At 38.2% G+C, this 26,224-nt stretch overlaps 1 protein-coding gene across 1 annotated transcript; it reads left to right on the top strand.

The window, feature by feature from the left end:
- Positions 1-240: 240 nt before the first annotated feature.
- On the top strand, positions 241-23,082 carry YTHDF3 (YTH N6-methyladenosine RNA binding protein F3). Its single transcript, XM_064651981.1, has 5 exons — positions 241-609; positions 2,642-2,666; positions 7,820-7,905; positions 9,254-10,846; positions 22,108-23,082. The coding sequence occupies exons 1-5, from the start codon at positions 586-588 to the stop codon at positions 22,129-22,131; spliced, it is 1,752 nt and encodes a 583-aa protein (XP_064508051.1). The 5' UTR covers positions 241-585; the 3' UTR covers positions 22,132-23,082.
- The last annotated feature ends 3,142 nt before the right edge of the window (positions 23,083-26,224 follow it).

Below are 26,224 nucleotides of genomic sequence, written 5' to 3'. Positions count from 1 at the left end.
CACCCCGCCCCGGCAGCTCCGCGCGTTGCAGCGCAGGGACTCGCCGTTCCCGCTCGCCCCCGAGCATTCCCGAAGCGCACGCGCACTCCAGGCCCGCCGGAGGCGGGAGCGGCGCCCACACCTTCCGCCGGCCCGACCCCCCCGTCTCTGTTCCCGCCGCGCGCACGCGCGCTCCCACTGGGAGCCTCCGGCCCCGCCCCCCCGCGCCATGGGCGCGCGCGCGCGGCGCTGCTTCCCGGGCCACGTGACACGAAGGAGGCGGGGACGGGAAGGGAAAGGTCGGCGGCGACGCCGGCGGAGGGGGGAGCGGAAGGTCAGGGCGCCGCGGAGCGGAAGTGGGAGCCGGAGCCCGTCCGCCATTGTGGGGAAGCGGAGCCCAGAGCAAGGGGGGGGAAGCGGCGCTGCGTCCGGCCGGCGGCTCCTTCCAGCGGGAACCCGATCGACGGCGGCGGCAGCGAGCCCAGGCGGCAGCGGCGGCGACAATCAGGGGGAGGAGGCGGCGGAGGCGAGCGAGCGGCCCCGGCGTGCGGAATCACTCGAGGCCCAGGCGGAGCGGAGCGAGGGGATCGCGGCTCCCCGTGAAGAATGTCAGCCACCAGCGTCGACCAGGTACCGGCCGCGGGGCGGAGGGGCGGCCGCCCGCTCCCTGCCCTTCCCTCTTCCCAGGCCCGTCGCTACCGCCGGCGGGGGGGGCGGCGGCAGGGCGGCCACCTGCACCTTCCCTCGCCGCCGGGGCGGCGCGGTTCGCGGCCTCTTCACTCTCTCCTTCCCTCCCCTGCTTCCTTCCGTCCCCGCCGCCATGGGGAGCGGTGGTCCCTGGGAGCCGGGATGGCGGGCCCCTTTCCCGGCCCGGCCGCCCCTATTTATAACCGCGGAGCCGCCGGAGCCGCTCCGCCTCCCGCCCGGCCGCAGGGCCCGCCGGCGCTCAGCTCGGCCCCGCTCAGCCCGCGCCGCCGCCCGGCCCCTTTGTGCAGGACCCACCCGGGCTGGCCCTCCTCGCCAAGCCCCCCCCCGGTCTCCTGGTTCTTCGCTCCGCTCCGGGAGCGCCTCAGTTCCAGGTTCTCCGCGGTGCCCGGCGCCGTATCCTCTCCCCTGCAAACCCCTAATTCCCTCTGGCTCTTCTTTACCGCATCCTTTCTCTTTCTGCCTTTCGCTTTCCTCACCCAGCCCTTTCCCTCCTTTCCCTCCGGCCTCTGCTTCTTCCACCAGTTGTCAGTTTATCTCCTTGGGCTATTGGACACTTTTAAAGTTGGTCTTCCACGGAGCTTAAAATTTGTTATTTCCTTATCTTTGCTAGGCCTCTGCTGGGCTTTCTCTCAGACTGGAAGCGTTTTGTCTTGGTCTCTGCTTCCTCCGTGGGCTTCTGCCACTCCCCAAAAGTTTTGGCCCCGCAGTGTCCTGTCTCCTTTTATTTTCTCTCCGTGCCTTTAATGTTTTGTTTCTTTTGTTTCTGTGCGTGCTCTCCAATTTCCTTTAAGTACTTATTTCTAGCTCAGTGATCTCTTAGCTTGTGATTGTTCTGATTTCCATGAAAGCTGCTTCTTCCCAACTTTTCTAGTTCTGTGTATCTTGGTCTTTGCTTGCCTTTGTGTCTGGATTAGATTTATCCCACAAGATGAGGTCGTTGGGATTTTTAAGGTTACAGAGATAGTTCTCTGGTTGTGGGAGAGGGAGGTGACTAACCAGTGCAGATTTAGAGGGAGCAGTGTTGGAGAGTATACAGGCAATTCTGAGACAGATACGCATAAAAGCAACATGGAGGTGGTTACCTCCTAAACTTTCAAACCTCTGAGTACTGAGCTCTTCTGGGACTAAAAATTGTTAAGAGAGTGATGGAGCCTGAGGACTCACTCATGCTCAGTTGAAAATATGTGAGAAGATGAATTAGGTCTTTATGGACTAATGTTTGTTTTTCTAAACGATTTTATCTTGCTATAGAGGAATTAAGGATACTGTAACTTGTACTGTTACATTGATTCTCAGTGCATGACAGATTAACAGTGTTTTGTAATGACTAATCCTAAAAAAAAAAAAAAAAATCCTCCTTAAGGTATTATTTCCTTGTGTGAAAGCTTCGTGCAGGCTGTATCATTTTCTCCATGTAATTGCCTAGGTGAGGAATGCACAGCCTGAAGTTCAGCTTACAATATCAGTATTTATTCCTTTGTATATCTAAAAAGCAAGGCATTGTAGATTATTCTCTGATACGTACCTGTCAGTCAATTTAAAAGATGACATATCATAATGAAGTTCAAGTATTGTCAGTAATTAAAGCTACTAATTTAATTTTTTTTTACTCAATACATTGTTTTTATGTTTATTGCTTATGTTTTTTGGGGTGCATGTGGGGCAAACAAAGTGCACTTCAGTTTTTCAACACCATTTAAGCTTCATATGCTGTAAATACTAGATTATTCCAATTTTTTTTGTGAAATTCGATCCGTTTTTGGTTTTGTAATATTTTATAATATTTTATATAACATCACAAGATTTTTATAACATGATTTTAATAATATTTTGAAATTATATTTAAGTTTAAAAGGGCAGAATTGGCAAATAAATGTAATTACCCTGAAGTTAATATTAGAGGATTCTAACTGAACTTGTTTTGCTTTTTTCCCTCCTACTTTTCTACATACAGAGACCTAAAGGACAGGGAAATAAAGGTAAGTTAATACCTCATATTTCTGTATAAATCTGTAATGTTGCTGTTAATGAAGGATCATGTGTCTTCAGACAGTCATGGGAAGAGGTTGTAGCTATAAGATATCTTTTATTTCAGAGCAGGATGACAGGAAATTGTGTGCCAAAGTGTTATTTCCCAGCATTTTTACTGTGGCACAGCAGTGCATCAGTTTAAAATGTTTTATTTTGCAAAAGTTTAATGTCAGAAGTGGTACAGTAACATAGTTACTTCTTTTTAGCTGACTTTGTGATACACTTGTGTAATCTCTTTTACCAGTACACCTCGGGTCTTTCTGTCCAGTGAATGGAATCATAGGAAGAATATTTTTGAACAGCTTCCTTAGTTTGCTACACAGCAACCACGTGACTAGTTACTCATGTCTGAGCAGAAACATCACCTTCCTTATTCTCAAAATTTTTGTGGTCTTTCTTCATTTTAGCATCAGTATAGAATCTTCTATCAGTGTTTGTAGGTCTTCTGCTTTTCTGCTTTTTTCATGTTTCTGTCAGCATCTTAGTTTTTAAATATTGTGCTCTGTGAGGTTTCTTTCCCACAAGGAAAGAAGGAACTACTAACTACTTAATATTCTTCTCTCTAAAATTGTTGGAAAGTCAGTTGTAAACAGCATCTCAGATTGTATCTTGCAGTTTCTAGTCTGAAATTTGTTTTCTTACTAACATTCTATTTGGAATTTCTTTTTGCCTTAACAGTACACTTGTGCCCATTTAATTCTGAGCTGCTCAGCAAACTGAGCTATAGAATAGCATGCATGCAGGTACCTTTGTGTGTTAATATGCTCATTATACTTAAGTAGATAAGAAACATTTTTTGTGAGCTCAGGTACTCTTTGCCCCCCTCTGTTCATTATCTGAACTAATCTAATTGTTCTCTGTGAGCTGTCATTTAATGTTATTCGCAATGTACTTATTCTGTTATTCTGTCTGTGTGCAGATTATCTGTTTCTTGTTACATATACTGCTTATGAGAGTTCCCAAATCTTGCTGAATTTGGCCTGTTTTAATTTCTCTGCATTCAGAGAAAAATGAACATGTGTTTACCTCCTCAGACCTTCTTAGGTTGGTCAGTCTTTAATACTTGTTCTCTAATATTCTGATACCTCTACTTTTTTTCCCAGAACTGCAATTTTTAACTACTTCATGTTTTTGCAGTAGTTTCTGGCTTTACCTTCCAAGTTGCCCTTAAATGAGAAGAAAAGTCAAATTCATTGTAGCAATAGTTTGTGGCTTCTCAATCATTGAATTACTGTTTCACAGTTTTAGCGAGGTTACTGAGTTGCATCTGTTAGAGAATCATACAGGTAGTTTTTGAACTATATTATATGTGAATTGGAGTGAAAATATTAAGCATTTTTATTTGGGTGCAGTGTGTGAAAATGCACTAGTCAGCTCTACTTTGGCTTATTTATGTTAGCATATTTTTGTGTTCTATAATTTGTCACTGCTGTGGAATGTTTGAATCAAAACACATCTCTCGGTTTGCTATGTAAGGAAGAGATTTTTGCATTTCCGAACTTGGATTTTTTTATGGAGTGCATCCTTTTAAATAATGAATGCTTATGATGTATTCTCTTGGTGGGAATGTAACTTCAATGAAAACTGTAGTGGAACAGAACAATAATCTCTGCTTTGTTAAATTATTTGGTGTAATGTCTACTTAGTGAAACTGTTATGATTTAGCATTAGATTAAAGGTCTGTGAGGTTGAAGATGGTAACACAGTGTAGCATGAGTAGTTGGCTTTGGGTTAGAGATTTTTTCAAGAGGATAAATTAAGTCAGTATCAGCAGTCCTTACTGACCACATGTTAGCAGACAATAATCTTTTTCAATTGTCATGATAGGTCTCAGCTTAAAGGAGCTTTGAAGGAAGATATGATAGTGAGTTAACAGACTAGTCTGAAGTTGGTTCTGTGCATAAGAACAGTGATGTTAAAAAGGGTGGTAGAACCTGTCCACATGTCTGGTAGACTGAGAATGTGAGTGAGCAGTAAAAGGGCTGTGTGCATATTTCATACTGAAATGAAAAATATTAGACCTGTAAATTATATTGAGAGGTAGCTGATTTGTTTTGTCTAGTAAAATGTTTTGGGTGCTTTGTTTTAATTGATAAATTGGTGTACTGTGCTGTTTCCCCTGACCGGAATTTGTGGGATTGATGTTTCAGTGTGTAGAACAGCACTATCCGTCTGTTAGGTTGGATATTAATGTTCGTATTTCAGAGGCTTCAGTGACTAAATCATACTGTTGTCAAAGTTTTCTTATTCTACTTGTCAACTACTGTACAGTTGACATAAAACATCAGAACTGACATCAGTCAAATTATGTCCTATAGGGGCATGGTGATGGGGAGAAACAAGGCATTCCTGGAACTCCCTTTTTTCCGCTTTTGTTTATTGTACCAGCGTATCACACCTGTCATAGGAAGGTGCTGACTTGTTTTTTACACTTATTTGTATATAATAATTTTTTGTTTTGTAGAAGGTTTAAATGTAATTATTAGGTTTAAAACAAGAATGAAATGTTACTTTTTCTTTTAGTATTTATTCTTCACAGTAAGGTGCGATGACTTCTAATGAAAAAGTTATTCTTATGCCTTTGACTATAATTTATCCATTTTGGTTATTCCAAGGATAGTAATAGTTAAAAGAATATTAGCTTTAAGTTCCTCTATTTGATGAGTTGTTTCTTCCCAATATCTAATTACATTGTATATTTTCACAGTGTTTGTGGAAGTATATGGTATTTTCAGCATTGTATTGATACGGATATTTTTAGTATCTGTAGATTAGTTTCAATTAGCATTTTCATCACTGCCCTGTTCAGTTGGAATACTTAACATGAGATTTTGGGAATGAGGCATTCATTTGCTATTGTTAAATGTCTGTGTGGGCTACATTCTTCACTATTAACACTTTAGGTAAAGTTAGAATGAAAAGCCAAAGAAACATGCTTCTAGTGATGCTATTTCACTGAGAAATGTATGTATTTACTAGGAAAAATGTCATTGTAGAAATATTTTGTCTTTGACTTAGGATCTCAGTACAGAATGAATAAGAAAGAAAATACATTTACAAGAATATTCCAAGTTAGTTGTAATGTCAAACCAAAAAATAATTCTGTCTTCAGTGACCTTTGTGAAACAATAAACACAGCACATGCACGTTTTATGAAGATTAGCAGTCAGTATGAGATTAATTTTGATAGGATGCTAGTCTTGACATACAGCTGTCTATTCCTTTATTTGTGGTTGCATGCTTTTAAGAAACTTATATGCTGCCGCCCATGTTTTTCATTATTACAGAATTGTATTTGAGCTGTTTGTACTATTTAGTGAAGTCTAAGAAGTGGGCATGGCGTGGACAAAATGTTTTGAGGCTCATCCCATGTGTAACTGGGCCAAATATAAAGAGGAATATAGTGTTCCAACTCATTCATATGTTACCATTGTGTGTAAATTCAGGATGATTAATGACCTTAACTGAAACTCTTTATTTGTGGGGGAAAAGTACCCCCAACACCTAATTTTTAATTTAAGTGTGGTATTTAATTAGGAATATTGTTCTGTCCGGTTCTAGACCCTATTGTGCTTATCATTGCCGGTCATATTTTATTGTAGCTAGTATAGAAATGCTCTGTGCCAGTTTATAATAATTGAACTGTCAAGTGTTCTGACTTTTAAAACTTCAAGAAGGTATTCAAAACACAAGTTGTTTTCTTCCTTCCCAGTAATTGCTTTGAAAAAAAAATATTCTGTTCTGTGTTAAATTATGAATTTTTACCTCTTTTTACTGCTGTCTGAAGTTAATAAAATTTTCCAGGATTTTGATTGTTCATTGTGATTATATCTATTCCTTTGTCATTTTTTTTCAGCTAGTTTCATTCACTGAAGGCAGTTTTGTTTTAGAGGTGTTGAAGTCAAATGTGAAAAAAAATTCAAATTACTTAGTCCAGGCAACACTTGGTTTACAATGTGAACTTTCGTGTGGCAATGCCCCTCCGCTCAGTGAAACAGAAGCCCCTTCCACTCTTAAACACTAATTTCAACAAAGTTGAAGATTTAGTTATATGGTTGTATATGCTTTTCAGAGCATTTGCTAAAAGAGGGAAACCACAGAATCACCTCTTAATTCAGTGTCTTAAGCTGTCAGAAAATCTGCTGTTTTGCTGTAACTTCTGCTGTTGTGGTTTATGAAACTTTTTTTTCCCCACTAAACCTTTTTGATCTGTAACACCAAAAAAAAAGTTGCATCTGGAAAACCAGAAATTTTTTTTTTTTTGAGAAGAGATCTTCATCTTCAAGTTATATAGTTGCAAGTGCTGGTTTAAGTCCTTATTCTGCTTTGCACCATGGGAAACAGTGGAACTTAGCAGAAATTTCTGCAGTGTGGCTTTGTTTGAATAGTAGCCTGGGGGATGGTAGAGACACACTTCAAGTAATTTAGGCAGCTGGAAAATTCCAGGTAGGTGTAATGCCTTAGATGAAATGAAAGGTAATAGGAGGCCAAGAAGAGCAGGTAGGAAAAGATTCCAGCATATAGTAGCATATATGTTGGGAAAGGCTTGTAATCACCCTTTGGGACTTAAGCTCTTGTTTCTGTTTTGCTTTGTCCCCTCAGAGCTTCAGAGATGCCACTAAGGCAGTATAGTTATGTAGGAAATACAGAGTTAAATATCTGAATAGTGGTGCCCTTCACAGTTGTCTTGGTGGGTAACTGCCTTTCCTCCTGGCAGGAGAAAGCTGTGTGTTGCAACTTTCCCTGAACCTATTGAATATGTCTGTAGATCTGGTTGGTCTGCACATTTGCACTTGGTCTGGTACTTCTGGAAACACTGGATATACTGCCTGTGCAAATAAAAGTGTGCCTGTAGTTCTGCCTCTATCTATGGATCTCAGGAAAGAACAGTCAGGAATAGTCTGTTCTAGTTGTCATCTTTGCAGACCTCTCCTAAGATTGGATCGTGATGATCAATAGAATGAGGTATTTTCTTTAAATTGGACGAGTGCTTACGTACAATAATACGTATTTCAATGCACAGGTGATCAAGAACTGTTACCTAGATTAAAAGTGCAGCACAGAACTTCCAGAGAGTATACTAATACAGACTTACTTTTAGTTTCAGTACAAAACGGTTCGATTCATCAAAAGGATGCAGTAAATGATGATGATTTTGAGCCATATCTAAGTAGTCAGACAAATCAGGTAAGTGAACATTATTTACTACCTTGAAGTTAATTTTGGCGTTCAACTGACTTCCAGACTTAATTTTTGGATATTTCTTAGAATTACTTACTTGCCTGAATATCCATTGAAATATAATTTTATATCATATTTTGTCTTATGATATCTTAAGCAGATAAAGTATTCCTAAGAATTCTGGACAAGCTTCAGTTAAAAAGCATGCTTTGATGTCTCCTGCTGTTGTGCTTGTGTTCTGGCTTCAGAAAGATGCAGTACAAGAAGCTCGAGGAAAAAAACAAACCAAAAAACCAAAACACAACCCCCAGACCAAAACCCAACCCCTTACATTTGCCACAAAATTATCATCTGTTGGATGCAGTTCAAAACAACAGTTTTATTGGCTCTGAGAATATATTAAGTGCTTGGACATGATTTCCTTTGAAGGTGGTAGAAGTAGCTCACAGCTGATGGCATAATAGGTTGAAACTTAATATTACTACAGCTTGGTACAACTTCTCTGCCAAGAAGTTAATGACTTGACTTTCAGAGCTGTGAATTGCCTCTGTAGCCAAAAGTTTATATGCATTGTGTTAAGTTTATAAGGTCTTGAGAGAGGGACAAAGTGCAAATTATTAAAAAACTTTCAGAATTTTGCTTGCCTTCGCGCTTTTTTTTTCATGAGAATTCAACATTAAGGAGGCATCAGCTAGAGAATGATAACGTGCATTTTTTTCCCCCAAAACAACATCAGAAGTCATAGGGGCTAGTCCTTCAAATGTCTCAAGAAGTAAATTCTGTGATTTCCCAGGAGTCTATCTGGTGTAGTACTGATTTAAAGTCCATTCTCAATAGCATGGAAATGTTATGGTTTTATTGTTGTTTCTTATGAAATAAACAGGCAGCCTTGCATCCATTTCACTGTAGTATTCTGTTGGTGTCTCCAACAGAAGTGAGAAGTGAGAAATTTGGCAAAAGCTAAGAATACAAAAACTTAAAATCATAGTTGCAACCAATTTGCTTTATTTATGAAAGTACAGTTGTTATGACTTGTTTTTTAAAGCTACTTTAAGCTAACTTTAAGTTATTTTCTTGATACTGTTTGCATGGAGGCATATTTAACCTAGCTTAGTAACTAAAAGTAAAGATAGTATGTTACAAAAAATGCGACTCTTTAGTGCTTTGAGACAGTCCCTTGAAAAAAAATGGTCATATCTGACAGTTATTTAGTTCATCTTTTATGTTGGGAGGAATGGTGAAAGTTACAAGTGCATTCATATAACCCTTGAAAATGTCTTGGACTGTATTACAGGGTTTTTTTGCTCTGAACATAATTGTCAATATTGCTGATTTTTATTTTATTTTCTTGCAGAGTAACAGCTATCCACCAATGTCAGACCCATATATGCCTAGCTATTATGCTCCATCCATTGGATTTCCATACTCTTTAGGTGAAGCAGCATGGTCAACTGCAGGCGACCCTCCAATGCCATATTTGACAACTTATGGACAGATGAGTAATGGTGAACACCATTACATACCCGATGGTGTGTTTAGTCAACCTGGGGCATTAGGAAATACCCCTCCATTTCTCGGGCAGCATGGATTTAATTTTTTTCCTGGGAATGCAGACTTCTCTACATGGGGGACAAGTGGATCTCAGGGACAATCAACGCAAAGCTCTGCTTACAGCAGCAGTTATGGCTATCCACCTAGTTCTCTTGGGAGAGCCATAGCAGATGGACAGGCTGGATTTGGCAGTGATACTCTGAGCAAGGTGCCTGGGATTAGCAGCATTGAGCAAGGCATGACTGGACTGAAAATCGGTGGAGATATGACGGCTGCTGTAACAAAAACTGTAGGTTCAGCTCTGAGCAGTACAGGTATGACAAGCATTGCAGCTAACAGCGTGCCCCCAGTTAGCAGTTCAGCACCTAAACCAACCTCATGGGCTGCAATTGCAAGGAAACCTGCTAAACCTCAGCCGAAACTCAAGCCTAAAGGTAACGTAGGCATTGGGGGCCCTGCTGTACCACCACCACCAATAAAACACAACATGAATATTGGAACTTGGGATGACAAAGGGTCAGTGGTAAAAGCACCCCCAGCTCAACCAGTACTGCCTCCTCAGACTATAATCCAGCAGCCTCAGCCATTAATTCAACCACCACCACTGGTGCAAAGCCAACTGCCTCAACAGCAGCCTCAGCCACAGCAACCACAACAGCAACAAGGACCTCAGCAGCAGGCCCAGCCTCACCAGTTGCAGCAGCAACAGCTGCAAAACCGCTGGGTAGCTCCTCGTAATAGGGGTGTGGGCTTCAGCCAGAACAATGGAGCTGGTAGTGAGAACTTTGGTTTAGGTGTTGTATCCGTCAGCTCCTCACCTTCTGGTGTGGAAGTGCACCCAGTGCTGGAGAAACTAAAGGCCATAAACAACTACAATCCCAAAGACTTCGATTGGAATCTGAAGAACGGACGCGTGTTTATAATCAAAAGTTATTCAGAGGACGATATTCATCGCTCCATTAAATACTCTATCTGGTGTAGTACTGAGCATGGTAATAAGCGCTTGGATGCTGCTTACCGTTCCCTGAATGGAAAAGGCCCACTCTATTTACTCTTCAGTGTGAATGGCAGTGGACACTTTTGTGGAGTGGCTGAGATGAAGTCTGTTGTGGACTACAATGCATATGCTGGTGTCTGGTCTCAGGATAAGTGGAAGGGGAAGTTTGATGTCAAATGGATCTTTGTCAAAGACGTTCCCAATAACCAACTGCGGCACATTCGCTTGGAAAACAATGACAACAAACCGGTTACCAATTCGAGGGACACTCAAGAGGTACCCCTAGAAAAAGCCAAGCAAGTGCTTAAAATAATTGCTACTTTCAAGCATACCACCTCAATCTTTGATGACTTTGCACATTATGAGAAGCGTCAAGAGGAGGAGGAAGCCATGCGTAGGGTAAGAGATCAGTGTCATTATAGTAGCTCTCCTGTTTATTATGTTTTAGGAAGCCCTGTTTTTCATTCAGCTGGAGTTTCTGTGTGCAAGTGTTGAATCAGATGGTTGTGCTTTTTGCCCAAAGTGTCTGTACTTGATATAACTGGCTCTTAGTGAAAAGATTTAACTTCTCATAACTTGTTTGTTAGTGCAGGCATGTGTTTGATTGCAGTACTAATATAGGCCTGAATAAGCAGACATCTGACATGTTCTACTTCTTCGATGTAAGTGAAGACTGATTTGATGGTATTATCCATAACTGAAGTCTTGTAGTTTAGATTTTTACGGTTTCTGGATGTCATAAAAAGGATCAAAAATGACAGAAGAAGCTTACTTTATCTAACATAGCATTTTGATTCAAATTCTGTTTTAATTAAATGTTAACAGCATGATTGCTATGAAAAGCAGGTTTTTCCCTTGATTCAGTTTGTTTTTTGTGAAACACAGAAGCAATACAGTGATGACTTGTACAGTGTCAAAATCATTTTTGGACCTTTCTGATAATGTATTTCCTAAAAAAGTAATGTGTAGTTTTCACTTCTGTGAAGAAGAGTATACTTGCGATAAATGTGATAAATCTGTAGAGAAGCTTTAGTTTTGGAGGTATTTTGGTAAACCAGACAAGGCAAAAAGACATTTAATTCAAACTGGTTTATAGTACTTGTCTACTTTGTCTTGTGTGTACTCTCCCTAATCATAACACTTGTGTTGACCATTGGCCACAATATTTACTTTTTCTATATTTACTTTCTTTCCAGACTTGCTAGTAACGGTAAATACATTATTTATCTCATGGTTAGAAATATTTCAGGAGCTGTTGAACCAGTTAGATGATATGCAAGTATTCAGAAATGGGAGTTTGCAGCGCTGCAGTTTGGTGGTAGTGATCTCTGTTCATCCTATCACACCACCCATTGCATAAAAAAACCCCAAAGTCTAGGGTTTAGGCTAATTAGGGGCCCTGTGACATGTGAAGTTGTGAATTTGTTCACTTGAAGCTGACACAATTCTGGCTTCATAAGAATTTCACCTGAAGACCTCAGCACACTGTACAGTTTCCTCACAAGGGGAAGCAGAGGGGTAGGCACTGGTCTTTTCTCTCTGATGACCAGACAGGACCTGAGGAAATGGCCTGAAGTTGTGTCAGGGGAGGTTTAAGTCACATAAAAGAAAAGGTTCTTCGTTCAGAGGGTAGTTGGGCACTGGAACAGGCTCCCCAGGGAAGTGGTCACAGCACCAAGCCTAACAGAGTTCAAGAGTGTTTGGACACTGCTCTCAGGCACATGGTGTGATTCTTGGGGTGTCCTATGCAGGGCCAAGAGTTGGACTTCTATGATCCTTGTAGGTCCCTTCCAACTCAGGATATTTTATGATTCTGTGATTTAATTGTGATTTTATAATGTTTCAGGAGGACTAAGATTATAATCTCTCTCTGTAGCCTTCATGTTTCAGTATTTTCTCAATTTTTAAAGTTTTAAGGCACTCCAAAAGTAACTGGTGTACTTCAAAAGTACCTACTTTTGAAACTTAAAGGAATCATAATTCACACATGCCCTAGCAACTCAGGAAGATTGTGTTTTATTTGTGGTTTTGTTCCCTCAGTAGTAGGCAAAAGCCACAGAATGTAATGGAGATGGGGAATGCAGGTTATTGGAAGTGTTTCTATGTATGCTAAACTTAAAATTCAAAGTACTAATTTCAGCATTTAGTAGGTCTCTAACTAGATGACTCTGATTATGCATATTTGTGTAATAAAGGAACATTGCTATTTCCTGTAATATCTTCTGGGAAAACATACAGGATGTGTATGACTCAAGTACTGAACTCTGCATTTCTTTGTAAACAGTTACCTTTCTCAACACTGTTAAGAGACAACATACTTGTCAAGATACTTGCACAGTAGCCATTGGCTCTTTTACAGCATCATACCAATTGGTTTTATGACCAATTTTGAAAAATTGCTTTAGAACTGTATATAGGTAGTTTGAGGTTTTGTCTTTGTAGATGGATTTGAGCTATGCCTTAAGCAAATGAATATGGACTTAAATTATAGGAAGTCCGAATTAAACTAATGACATTTACTGAGAGTTCATCTTTATCATTATGACTGAGTGTTGATTTTAAATCTCTGGGTTTCTTCTTTTATCACATAGTGTACAAGCAGCCTGTCTTTACATTGTAAACATACAATTGTTAACTCTTTTATGATTCAAGTTTCAAATGCAGCAATTAGTATCGTAAGCTCTGGTTTATGGTTAATTGAGTAATCCTTTATTGCCTAGTGCCAGCTAGGCTTTTATGGAGCTGTGGTAAAATATGTGCACTTTCTACTGCCAGTAGAACTGTGTAAATTTGGTTCCTGCTCATTTTCTTTGGCAGTTGTGACAATCACTGTTTCCAGTGTTTCGGTCATGAAAAATATGCTTATTGCTGTTAATAAAATATTCAATACATCAAGCAGCAGTAGTCAGTTCCATGTTCCTTGAAGTTCAGTTAATGTTTTGTTGTTGCATAGGTGATAACAAACGTCCATACAGCTAGTGATCTAAACATTGTAAACAGCATATGATTTAGGGATTTAATTTACTTTATAGCTGTTCATCATTACAGCTAACTTATCCTAAAAAAATTGGTTGTAAAAGTTTAATCTTAACAACTCAGGGGGATCAATAATTCATTTCCAATATGACCTAGCAGTATGTTTTATTAAAACATGGCAGTACACTTGTGAAAGTGCAAGGAATAGTCTCTGATTAACATGAAACTTCGGTAACTTTGCCATTTGGTAAAGGTTACTTACAAATGACTATGAACAGTCTCTTTAACCATAAATATTAGAACTCTAGTGTCTACCACTGTTTGATGTGACCCTGGTATCTACAGGGCAGAGTATTTATGGTTGGGACTGTGCTGTAATTGTTCCACGCTTCTCTTACAGTTCAGGTTCCAGTAGCCTATTTTAAACATACAAGTGCTGTGATCTTTTACCAAAGGATCAAATAAATGAATGATGTTTTTCATGAGTTTTGTCAGATGTGTATTGAAATAATCTGGAATGCCCTTAGTCCTTAGTTAATCACTGACTTGTGATGTAAATATGTCTATTTGTGTGTGTATTATTTAAAAACATGTTTTATTGTCTTTCAACAGAAACTTGTAGCGATAAGATTTAAAAAAAAATGGAACAGAAGTCTTAAAATATGCCTTTTAAGAGGACGTAGTTACATTTTAGAAAATAAAAGATATTGAAAATAAAAACATTCCATCTGTAGTTATGCTCCTGATCTTCAGTGAATATATGAATCAAATTCAAATGTGGCTTTGATTAAAAATGCAGTTTTTGTAAGGCAGCAAGGTCCTTGCCCTCATATGGTGGCTTATTAACCTACAATTACCTGTTGCCCTGGGTCATCTTTTGGTGCTTTTTGATGGAGAATTCTACTTTTGCTTCATACATTGGAAAAAAAACCCCATGGTTTCATGTAACTCTGGAACGTTTTAGATGTTTTTCTTAGTGCGATAGTCCAGAAAAATAATTAATTTTTATTCATGAGAGAAGAATTTGGTATATATTTGTGTTTTTCTAATTTGCATTTGAAATATTTTTACTTTTCAGGAAACCTTTGAATGACAGATAAATAAGCATTTAAAATGTTAGCTTTCTCTTGTTGTACTATATGTCTTGTAATAGGAATGCTGACATAGCTAGAACTTCCTGACTCTGAAAAGGAGTAATTTCACCCCCCCCGCCCCCCGAATTCAGATACTAATGTAACTTTTGTTTCTCTGATAGTTGGGTCATAATCAGGCTGCCATGTTAAGGAGTGTAACTCCTTTCCTTTCCAGGACATTGCTGACTTTATACTTCATTTGATATTTCTTAAAAATATCATGAAAGAAGGGAGAAAATACCCATTAAGAGTGAGCTGTAGACAGTTCTTCTTTCCCTTAGCCCCTGGCCAGAAAGTACTAGGTTATAATGTCAAAATCAGATGTAGATACATGCACAGTCCTTGTAAAAGTCAAGGAAAACAGGTAGTTGACCAAAATTTTTAATGCAGTTGAGTATTTGTACTAGACGACACTTAAAAGTTTGTGTATTTATTTACATCTAAAAGAGGTTCATGTAATAAACATGAAACCCTCTAAAAGAGCTTTATGTAATATCTTCTGAGAAACATATGAATTTCCTGTATGCTTTTGATGATGTTTCAAGGGACGTTATTTTGCAATTTCCTTGAACTTCATGTTTATCAACAGTTTCATCTTAATAATTCAAAGTGATATTGCAGGTCTCACATCTGAGAAAGTAGAAACAGGAGATCATTTGTTCTCCCCTGGTAATCATGAGATGAATATGTACCCCTGGTCATGGGAGAAGAGGACTGTTTGGAGCTAGAATAATTTTGGAAATATTGCTCCAGAATTTCCCTTCAGTGATGATGTACTTATGTACTTTTCATTTGCTTTTGCATCTTTAGTCTTTTCAAAACACTTAAAAATGAGCTGCAAGTTCTGATGTTACAGATACAGAGATTTCAAATGTGCCTGTTCTCTGTGCATGTGGTAGTCAGTTGTTTCTGTTCCAAGGGAAGGCTTAGAATTCATTAGAGGGTGGGTATAGTATGGAGAAGTCTGGATGTTATAATGTGGTCTTGTATAGAGTGACTATGGAGGAGTTTGAATACTGGTGTGGCCTGCCTTTCTCTAGGGGTGATGCAAGAGGGAAAGTGCAATATTGGGCTGTTGAATAAAAGAGATGGAATGTAATTAAACTCATAGGCAGTCTTAGTTCAGAGCAACATATGTATGGATCTTGTCACATTTTTCTTTTTGGTTTGAAATCACTACCTGCAAAATCAAGCATACAGAGTCTTTTACAGAGTGGATTTAATTTCTCTGACTCTGGGACTCAAAAGACCAATTTCTCCTGTAAAATAGGGACCCCTATTGGAAAAGCTAGGAATATCAACCAAGTGGTTTACCTTAATGCTCAAAAGACCAGTCAGTCTTTGGAATCTAATGTGGTAATGTTCTTAAATATCAAGATAGCTGTGTAAGACGAGACTTAGAGCTTGAATTGAGCTGGATCTGTGGCAGCTGTACCTTTTTCTAAATGCTGTGTCTTTTAAAGCAAAGGAGTAATTCTAAGTCTCTTGTTCCACAGCAAAAGCAGAACCTTGAGTACACCCAAATAGTTGTTAAAATTCATGATGTGCAGCCTTCTGCTTCCTGCAGCATCTCCTCAGATTTCAGTGCTGTATTAAGAACAAATTGACTAGAACAGTGATGCTTTTCCTGCATTTAACAGGGGAGAAATATGCCTGTGTATTGCAAGGAAATCCCAGCCTATGTGTCTCTTCACAAAGTGCTTCATCCTTGCTTCATTGATTCATACTGAAGATGGGCTAGTTAGCAGGAACTCGTTGCTGGTGGTGCTTTCTGGGAAAAAATGACACTTTTAAAATATACAGGTCTTGTGTGTCTATTAAAGCTGTTCTGTAGATTCAGTTGAACTAGTATTGTTTGTTTTATATCAATTGATTTGCTTAAATTTTCATATTCATTTAGTTGAAATGAGATGTTACAGAAATTATCAGTTGCTAAGCTGTTTCAGCCCAGTTCTGTGTGATTTTTTTCAGAGTTTTGGTCGTTAATATTGACAGATAATTATTGTTTTGCTTCTGTACCCTAGGGGTTATAGTCAGTTACGAAAAAATAAGCATAAATTTGCATGTGCATTGCATTTCCATATAAAATATAATAGGAAACCAAGATAAAATAAGTTCATGTTTCCTCATGGTAGATTGGAATTTGAGTTACACATGCGTGCAAAGAGCATGAGTGGTGAGGCCTAAAGAAAAATTACCTGAGAAATTCTTCCCCAGTGTATTTTATAAGCCCTGCAGTGCATGTCATTTCCTTTCCAAGGCTAGTATAGATTCCTTAGCAGAGCAATTAAATAATATGTCCTTGTGGTTGCTATGGGCATCTGACAAAAATTAACAAAGGTGTCAGTCATCTTTCTGCTTCTTTTACTGGGACAGAGTTCATCACTAAATGCAATTTCCATAGAGTTAGTAAGAAGGTATCTATTGTCAGTCTTCAAAAGCCAATGTTATACTGTGAGTATTGTTAACAAACAGTGGGGATCAAGAGGCTTATTTTGTTTGTTTTTGTTTTTCTTTTTTTACTTTTTAATGAACTTGCTGAAATGACTGTCTTGTAGCTAATTAAAGTCTGATATTTCAATGTGTGATGATGTACAGCACTGAAAGGAAGCACTTCCTACTTGTAGTTAGAATTGGCTGATCCATCACTGAAAGTATCTGCCTGGGAAAACAAGACAGGAAGGGCTTTTATGGCTCAGGGAGTTCAAGCTTGATTTCTGCAGAGCCTTTTCTTGTTGTGTGTTATTGTATGATGTCTTTAAAATAGTTGGTTTTCTTTCTCCACCTCTGCCTTCTGAATGTTTTGCTCTGTGGAGTTTCAGATGTGGATTACGTTCTTATTGCCTTTATCATTACCATAATAAAGTAATATGGTCTCTCCACATTCTACTAACAGTGCATGAGTCTGCTCAAATTTAAATTTACCTTTTTACTGTAACTTATTCACTTTTTTTTCCTATTGCTAAGTATGTTTCAGAGACTGAAATAAGTAAAATGCCTTCAAAACTAATGGGAAGAATAAATAAATTAGAAGTCTAAGTCTTATAGCTTTTTTGGAATTTCTTAATATTTATATGCTTGAAAACCTTATGTCTGTAGTTCAAATCATCTGCAGTAGCAGGGTCTCAGATGGTTCATAAGACTTACCAGGAGAAAGAGCTACTCTGAAGTTGTAAAACCTCATTCAACTTTGTATGTTAACTTTGATTTTTAATTTGTGTCTTGTGGTTTTCATGTTGCGTTAAGGAATAGAAGATAATGAGTGTTTAGGGAGGGGAACTCCACAGGAAAATTTCTAGGTCTGTGTAAGGATTGTAGAGATCTTTCCCTCCTATATTCCCAGAATTCCCAGAAGTGCTTCTCAGAGAAATGCATTTAAATATTTTTATCTAGTTCTGAGATAATCTCTGTGTTCAGGAGATGTACCCTCTCTAGTTTGGAATTCAAGAGTGAGAAGTTAAAAAGGACTGGTATGTTACACAATTTTAAAATTTCAGTAATCTAGTTTATGTTAACAACCAATGATATCCTTGTCATTAATAGAGTAAACGATTTCTGGCATTTTTCAGTTTTCTCAGTAATCTGTTTTTTTTTTATTGTGGTTCTCAAGCACTAAACTCAATGTTTATGCTGTCCTAGCTGTATTGGTACACTGGGGTGAAATAATTTGCAGATTGTGACTGATGTCATTAGTAAATGAGATTTCATGAACTTTGCTGTGGCTTCTTCTCACCACCTCTACAGCTGTCTCTTCTGCCTCTGCCAGGTGTTCCTGCCCACGCAGCACAGTTGGCAGAGGAGATAAGTGCCTGCGCCTCACTTCACAGAATGCAGTCTGACATGTTAGCTTACCCTGCAGATGAGCAGGGCTTTTAAGTTTAAGATTAAATCACAGTTTGCAGTAAAGCAACTTCTGAAGTTGTTGAAAGAATGCTGCCTCTTGGGAGAGGTGCAAAGCAGACAGCTCCAGGCATGAACGCTTTAAACACTGGAGTAAGAGGCAAAGGTTTAGCAAAATTCTAGGGGCTTTTTGCAAGTATAGTTGCTAGTACTGGAGGTACTGTGTGGAAGCTCTGCAATTTGTCTATGCAACCTTGGAATCCTGGGTAGCTTTCAAAATGGGCACCTTGAAATGCTTACACTTGCAACTGCTATAAAAGTCGTCCAAAGTCACCCTTTCAGATCTTCCCTTGAGCTTCAGTTTGTGGGATCTTGGAAAAAAAAATACAGCCAAGGATTTTAGTAGTTTCTTCTTGGTCTTATTAGGCTACGTTTACATTATGGCTACTTAAATGAGGGTTTTTTGTTTACCTTCTGTGTGACAAAGAAATCCCAAAGTCAATGTTGTGTGCATCTCAGTAGTTTCTTTCAAATCAGACCAGTAAACATTTTTGTTGCTTTGATTTTTGAAATTTTGTTAGCATAGAGATTTCATTACATCTGAGGATAAATTACATTGCAGCTTCTTTTCAGCATGGGATCATTTGATTAATGCCCTGAATTCAGAGAACTAAATTTTGAAAGTAAGTCAGCCTCACGGATAAGATCAAGTTAATTCTGTAGTTTACACTAGATTGATGCACGTTTCTGTGGCCTAAGCATTTTTTTTAGGTTCACCTTCACTTGGTTTTGCTGGTTTTTGTAGAAAGTTATTTGCATGTGTGAAATCTGCTCAGCACATGGTTTGCTGCTGGCAGGTACGTTTAACTAACCCATATGTTCCCACATTGTTCTAATTCAGATGGTACTTATTTTCCATGTCCTGGTAGTAAACTTCCCTTAAAGCTGAGTAACTTGACCCTGGTGAGTTCTGAAATGAAGTTGGCCTTTGGCAGGGAACTTAAATATACAGGAGCTTTTCATCTGGGAGTAGTGCAAGAGAGGTGATAAAGGTTTTGCTTGTCTGAACAAAGAAGAAAAAAAATTAAATGGATGAAAGAGAAATGTAGGGGAATCCAGGGGATTACGCTGGAAACTTCCTCTCCTCTTGTGGTAGAAACCTTCTGGGAATAAAGTCTTCTGCTAATTTGTGTATAATCGCCAATAAAACCCAAAAGAAAAATGCTTTTTGAGACAGGAAAAGACCGTGATTTTGGAGTGTGATCTGACTTAAGAGTTTGACAGGTGTTAGTTTTTGAGTGGAATACCATTGCCCAGGATTTGAATAAATCAGGTCGTCTTTCTCTCTATTTTGCCGTACAGATACCAAATGTCACTGATTACCAGTATTTGAAGAATATATTGTTCACTGGCATTGAAAAAATGTCAGATGTGCATGCCTGCTTTAAGTATTTAAGTACAAATGTAGTAATTTGTAATTTTGAGATCACAGGGAAGGCGTGCTGATGTTTTGAAGCCTTTTTCCTCTGTAGAATTCAAAAACAACATGAAATTTGCAACACATCCTTTATTTCATCAACTGGAAGCAGGTAGTCAGGATATCATTCCTTTTCTGTGTTGAATTTTTATAAATGGATTTTGAGTTCAGGGGCTTTGCAAAGCAGCAGGTCAGTCAGTTTACAGTGCAGCAGTTTGCAATACAGAGTGTCTTTCTAGATAGCTTGAGTCAGTGGCTACATATGTAATACTTACAGATGAACAGGAGCCCATGATTTTAGTTATATACAGGTTGATTTTAAAATTGTTTAATATAAAATATCAGTATTTTAACACTGCAGTTTCATAGGCTCCTACTGAATACCACAGTAGTGTTTTTCAACACTGTCGTTCTTTGCAGTTGAAGTCTGCTGATATTAGAGGAATAATCTGAGATGTGCATGAGCAGGCTATTTCTGCATGCCTTACATGCATAGTGAGGCATGAGGCCACTGATCATCTGTTTTCAGCCTAGAGTGCATTGTTAACGTATCAGTTTGTATTATTAATGACTAATACTATAAATCTTACGTTTTAAAACCAGTGTCCTACTGTGAAAATATTAGTCATGTCTTTTTGAATTAGGAAAAAATAATTTCTAGCAGAATAGTGCTTTAAATATATGGAAGTTGTGCCCTAGCAAATGTCCGATCTTAGATCCCCAGCTGCTGGGACCATGAGCTGCTTATTGGGAGCAAGAACGAGCTTTGCTTTTTTGATGTTCGTCTTGAAGCAACTTAGTCTGTCATGGAGAGAACTAGATCACCAGTAATAACCAGTATAAATGTTTCGTATCCTCTTCTTTCACTATAGTGTCTTTTTAGCAGCATCTATGTGGGTTCATAAGCTAATTTGGATTTTCCCTAAATAGTTTCTAGCATAATAAAGTTTCAGTGTGGTATCGCATTGAGTGGTTTTGAAATAATTGTTCAAATGCTTCCTGGGTTATTTTGATTTTCCCTGCTATATTTATATTCCATTTATAACATGCTGTGTGATGCAATAATAAAAACATGGGGAAGTATTTTTCTAATTTTTTATTTTTTTTTTAAATGGGAATAGGAACCTACCACTCTTCCATGCAGATATTAATACATGTGTATAAAGTTCTCAGTTGTACATATAAAGAAAAGTATTACAGAAAATGCTATTGGAAGATAAGGTCTTAGTTTTTTACACTCAAGCTATAGTATTTTTTTACAGGCTAGAAGATACATTATGAAAGCAACAAGATATAGTTTGTTGATCAGTTTTTATTGTTTTCCTAGAGGTAGTCCTAATGGTTAAGTGTATGTTTATCTTGGAACAAAATACAGAAAATGGAGGATGGTGATAAAGCACTGAAAGTGTTATTTATTCTGTTAGACTTGTAATATGTAGTACAGATCTGTTAGTCCCTGACAGAGATACAATACAATTAGTATTTTAACCCTTGATGCCAAATGTGGCATCTTGCAATGCAATGAGGGCTTTGTAGTGAGTATGGTCTGGACTGCAACTCAGGCTCGCATTCAAGAGTTTTTTTGTAGCCACTCCTATCTCACTGATTTTCAGTTTTTGTTATTGAAAGTAATTTCTAAAAAAGGTATGGATCGCCTTTTTAAAAAAAAAAATATTTTTCTTGCCATTTGTGCCTTTGGATGGTGGACAAGATATTGGGCCAACTAGTTCCTTTACTAGTTCCTTTACCTTTTGATCTTATGCACTCTGGAACATTTTATTATGTGGGGCTTTGAAGGAGATACCTGTGATTACCATATTTTTTCAGGGATATAATGTGTTGAGAGTAGAGCATTTTTTGATGAGCAGAAGATTTGGAAACCTTCTTGCGTTGTTTGTAGGTCCCTTGGTCTCCTTACTAAGTTGACTTTGTGCAATATATTTTATTGCAAGCTAATTAAAAGTGACATTATAACTCTTTTCTTCTTCATAGCAATTTTTTGGAACATACTTACCTTTTAGGTTGATGTTGTACTTCTGTGTTTCTTTTTAAGAAGTTGACTTAAACTGGATAATTTCATGTTCCTGAAAATAATTGAAGCTTTTTTCTTGAGAACTTGTTGCCCAGTTTAGATAAATTGCAAGCAATGAAACTGCTGTAATGAGAAGAAAGGACATAATGTTGATCTGTGTTCATTAATATGATTTTCCTTTTTTGTCTTTGTTTTTTTTCAGGAGAGAAATAGAAACAAACAATAACTATATGGAGATGTCCTGCTAGAATACAACACTAATGATGTAGACTCTGGAAATGCCTAATATGTCTAAGAAGACGTTATTAAAGCTTTTTTCTGCTTAAGGTGACATCTTTGAACACTTTAACACGAAATTGACTCTTCTTGTAATGGTTCTCATCAGTGCATCTGCCCTTATACTCTCTCACCAAACACACTTGAGAACTGTACCTTCGTCAAGCACTTTCTGTCCTGAAGCTTTTACCAGTATCTGCTGTCTTTTGTATTTATGCATCCTAGCTAAGGCACAGGAGACCGAACGAATGCAAGGATTCATTAACTCTTTGAATTTGTTAAATACTAACATTTAACCATTAGAAGTGGTTCAATGATGTGAGATTCACATTGCTTCAACTTAATTTTTTTCTTTGTTGTAGTTTTTTTAATTGTCAGTTTTTAGCTATTCAACAGATTAAAAGCAAATCATGCCATATTTAGTCCTGGAGTAAAACTCAAGTCTAAATGTTCATGTGAAAATTATTGTAGTAATCTTTTAATATGGCAAAGCAACTCTAAGCTGCAGTTTAGCCAAATGAATGGTAACATGAAATTATATTAGGATGACATTTCCCTTGTTTCAAACTGTTTGGTGTAAGAGAATATTAATATGCAGCTTGGTGGACACCACCAGTTAATGCACATTTCTTTATTTCTTTTCCTGTAACATGTAAACTGAAAAAAGTGCATTTGTCTGAGGAACTGTTTGTTTGCTACCACTCAATGAATCTCAGTTTTGAGTAAATGTACCTCAGTCTAAATCAGACTTTTTATGACCTTTATAACTACATTTAAAATAATCTTTAATTCCTATTTCTGGGTGTTTGCAAGCCTGACAGATTGCTATCATGAAAGTGAAAATTTACTCCTCTAGGTGATTCACTAGCTAAATAAACATAATTCTTGTTTAGCAAGCATATACTCTGTTTCTCAAATTTTTTTGTTTCATTGTCCCAACGTCCAGGTGTTTTTCCCCCTATTTGAAACTATTTTGAGAAAAATACTTTGGTCCATGGAGTTAACATTCATAACTGTGTTAAGATGATTTTTGTTAGAACCGTGCAACAAGAATTTGAGAGTACATATTAAACTGGGTAGTTATACACAAGATTTTACCTTCTAAAAATATGTCTTCTGTTTCAGTTCATACAGCAACACATTGTCTGCTGGAAGAGAATATTGAAAAACTGTTAAGTGAGTGTATTGACTGTACAAAATACTGAACAACCTGTACCAAACTCCAGGGATAGCTTTCTCTTTTTAGAACGGCAATGTAGAAGTCAGATATGTTATAGCTTAAAATAGCAATAGCACATATTATTTGAATGTGTTTCATGTCTTACTGTCCAACACAGTTGTTTTTATTGTGTTTCAAGTCATTAATTTACAGATTCTGGCAATCAAAAGTTCTGGAGCTTAAGTAGCAAAGGTTTGTTTTGAATACAGACTATTTTGCTAACTTTTGCTTCCTCTCTTCTAAAGCCCCTTGCACTCTTAAGACCTTGCAAACACAAAAAGTTCAGTACACACTTCTTGCTTGTTATTTGAAATACTGAGACTTCAAAGTAGCAGATATAAGTTTTAATTTTTACTGGCAGTTTTCTGGAAGCTCAAAAGGGAAGCTACTCCTATATTTTGGAGTAAAGAAGCAATGTCACTTAAATGTAGATGTTTAACAAACAGCAGGTGGGATAAAGGAAGGATAAGCAAAGTGCATATTGTAAGAGAAGACTAGGAGATAAAGGTTTCAAGCCCAATTACTGTGAAATTTGGCTTCAGCCCAAAAATTGCTACTTCCATGCATATCTGCTTCTTGCTGACAGGTTTTATAGCTTTTTGTTTCCCTCTGTTGGCTGATTTATGGGTTACTGCCTATTATTCCAACTGTCATTGATCAGCTGAAGTGGCAAAGGTCAATGTTGTGAGTCCAAAGAATGTAGTTCTTCTGATGATCCATCGAGGGGTCAGCATGTTTTTGCTTCTTTATTACAAAAATATCTTATGAAAATGCACAAAAGTTTCCAGTTAAAAGAAAGCTGCTGTTAGAGTCAGGCATTCAGGAACTGATTGCATGTGCAACCTTAGTTTGCTTCCACTGCAGTATTCATATTTTTGCAGGCTCTGTTAATATTTCCTGCTTTACCCTATGCCTCTTTTATTCTAATAGCATGAGCGTTGCTCTTGGATTGAATCGGGTTCAGTAGAAAGTGGGTTCATCACTCTGTTGCAGGCTTTCAAAGCTTGGAAAATTAGACAGGATTGTGAGAAGAAGGAGGTGATCACATTTAGAGAGCTGTGACAGTTCTTACACTGTTCCAGGATTGTTAGCAAATCTACAAATAGAAGAGTTTGATTGCTGATGGTGTTAGTCATGTTGTGACCGATTTGCTGACTGCTGAGAGTTTAGTATGTGCAGCTGAAATTAAAAGGAATTTTATGTGCATATAAAGTACTGTAAAAATAGTATATAACATTGTAAAATCAGCTGTGGAGTGCTGTATTAGTTAATGGACATGTGAAACTTCTAGCCTTCAGCTTCCTAATGCACAAGTTCTTTTCCTCCAGAAAGAAAAGGAATGGTGCTTAATATCTTAAATAAATGTAGAAATACCCTTTTTGGTCTGATTTTTCAATACGGTGAAGCTGTTGTAATGGCTGCTTGATAATTCGCTGATGGAGGAATCAGTGGAACCCCTTTTCTGTTCCTGGTGCCTCCTTTGTGCCAGCATTTGTTTTCCTGTGATCCAAACTGATCCAGTTCAAGCCATTTTCTTCTGGCTTAATGGTTGGCCAGTTCTCTGTGAGGTTAGATGTGCCGAAGGGAGATGGTGGGAGGGTAAGGAAGGAGATTTGTCCTTTCAGAAGGAGGTACCCACTGTTGAATAGACTTAGCTGCGCTGTAACACCTGTGGGTTGATGAGCCAGAGATGCAGCAGAATGTTTAAAACTGGGAAAGGCTCCCCAAGGGAAAAAAAAAAATCCAATTCCGTTTTCAGTGTTAAGATTTTGGTAGTGTACAAGTGAGATACAATGTTACCACACACATTTAGTGACACAAGGAGGAGGGAGGAAATGCTGAGTGTTTTCCATTCTGAGTGCTTATTTCGCTTTGAAGAGACCTGAGAATTCTCATAGACAGTTGTTGCTGAAAGGCTTGTCCTACCAACACAAGTGGGACAAAATAAAGTTGTATGAGCTTTGCTCACCTTTGAACATCTCTTGACTTTGTAACATCAGCATCTTTAATGTAAGTTTTTTGGTATTTGACTTTCTGACAGCTGAATGTACACTTTGCTGGCTTGAAGAAAACTTCGGCACTGCTTTATTTTGAGGGACTTAGATTGGAAAAACGTCAGTATTCACAACTAGACAAATTTACTTCTTCATGTATTTTGCTATTCTAGGCTTAATTTATGGAATACTTGCTTCTCTGCATTCTGGTTTGGGGTTTTTTGGTTTTTTTTTTGGGGGGGGTTGGTGGTTTGTTTTTTTTGTTTGTTTTGTTTTTGATACTCTGGCAGTTTCATAGTTCAATGTCTGCAAAATTTAGATGCAAAAGCCCCTTGCCAAAATGATTCTTATTCCAGAAAAACCTGTGGCACCAAACAAAAGATAATATTGAGGTCAAGTGCAAATAATGCACTTAGGAGGAAGCATCTGAAATATTTTTCACTGTTTAGTCCAAGTTCTATTTTTAAGTTGCTTTCTATTTCATAGGAGAATTTACACACTTGAAATATATTCACAAAATTGCAGAATGGATAAGGTTGGAAGTGAGGTCATTTGGTCCAACCTTCCTGCTCAAACAGGGTCATCCTAGCAAATTCCTAAAAAAAATCAGTGCATCTTTTATAGCTGAAACTGAGTTGAAGCAACAGTGTTTTGAATTCTGTTAAGTAGCCATTACCTTAATTTTTCAAAATTATTGGTGACTCTTTTACCAGAGAGATGTTTACATACTTCAGCTGATTTTAGTACAGTGAAAATCCAGAGGGGACAGTCTTTGAATTTTCTCCAGCGCTGTTTTTGAAACTAATAATTCTAGGCATTCAAATACAAAT

Source organism: Pseudopipra pipra, chromosome 1 (assembly GCF_036250125.1).
Source record: "Pseudopipra pipra isolate bDixPip1 chromosome 1, bDixPip1.hap1, whole genome shotgun sequence".
Classification (NCBI taxonomy): Eukaryota; Metazoa; Chordata; class Aves; order Passeriformes; family Pipridae; genus Pseudopipra; species Pseudopipra pipra.
This window is presented reverse-complemented; position numbering and strand designations above follow the sequence as displayed.

Coding starts and splice junctions, on each gene's coding strand:
- YTHDF3 (XM_064651981.1), top strand. CDS start 586: ATGTCAGCCACCAGCGTCGACCAG. Junction 610..2,641: donor CAGCCACCAGCGTCGACCAG/GTACCGGCCGCG, acceptor TTCTACATACAG/AGACCTAAAGGACAGGGAAA. Junction 2,667..7,819: donor TAAAGGACAGGGAAATAAAG/GTAAGTTAATAC, acceptor ACTTACTTTTAG/TTTCAGTACAAAACGGTTCG.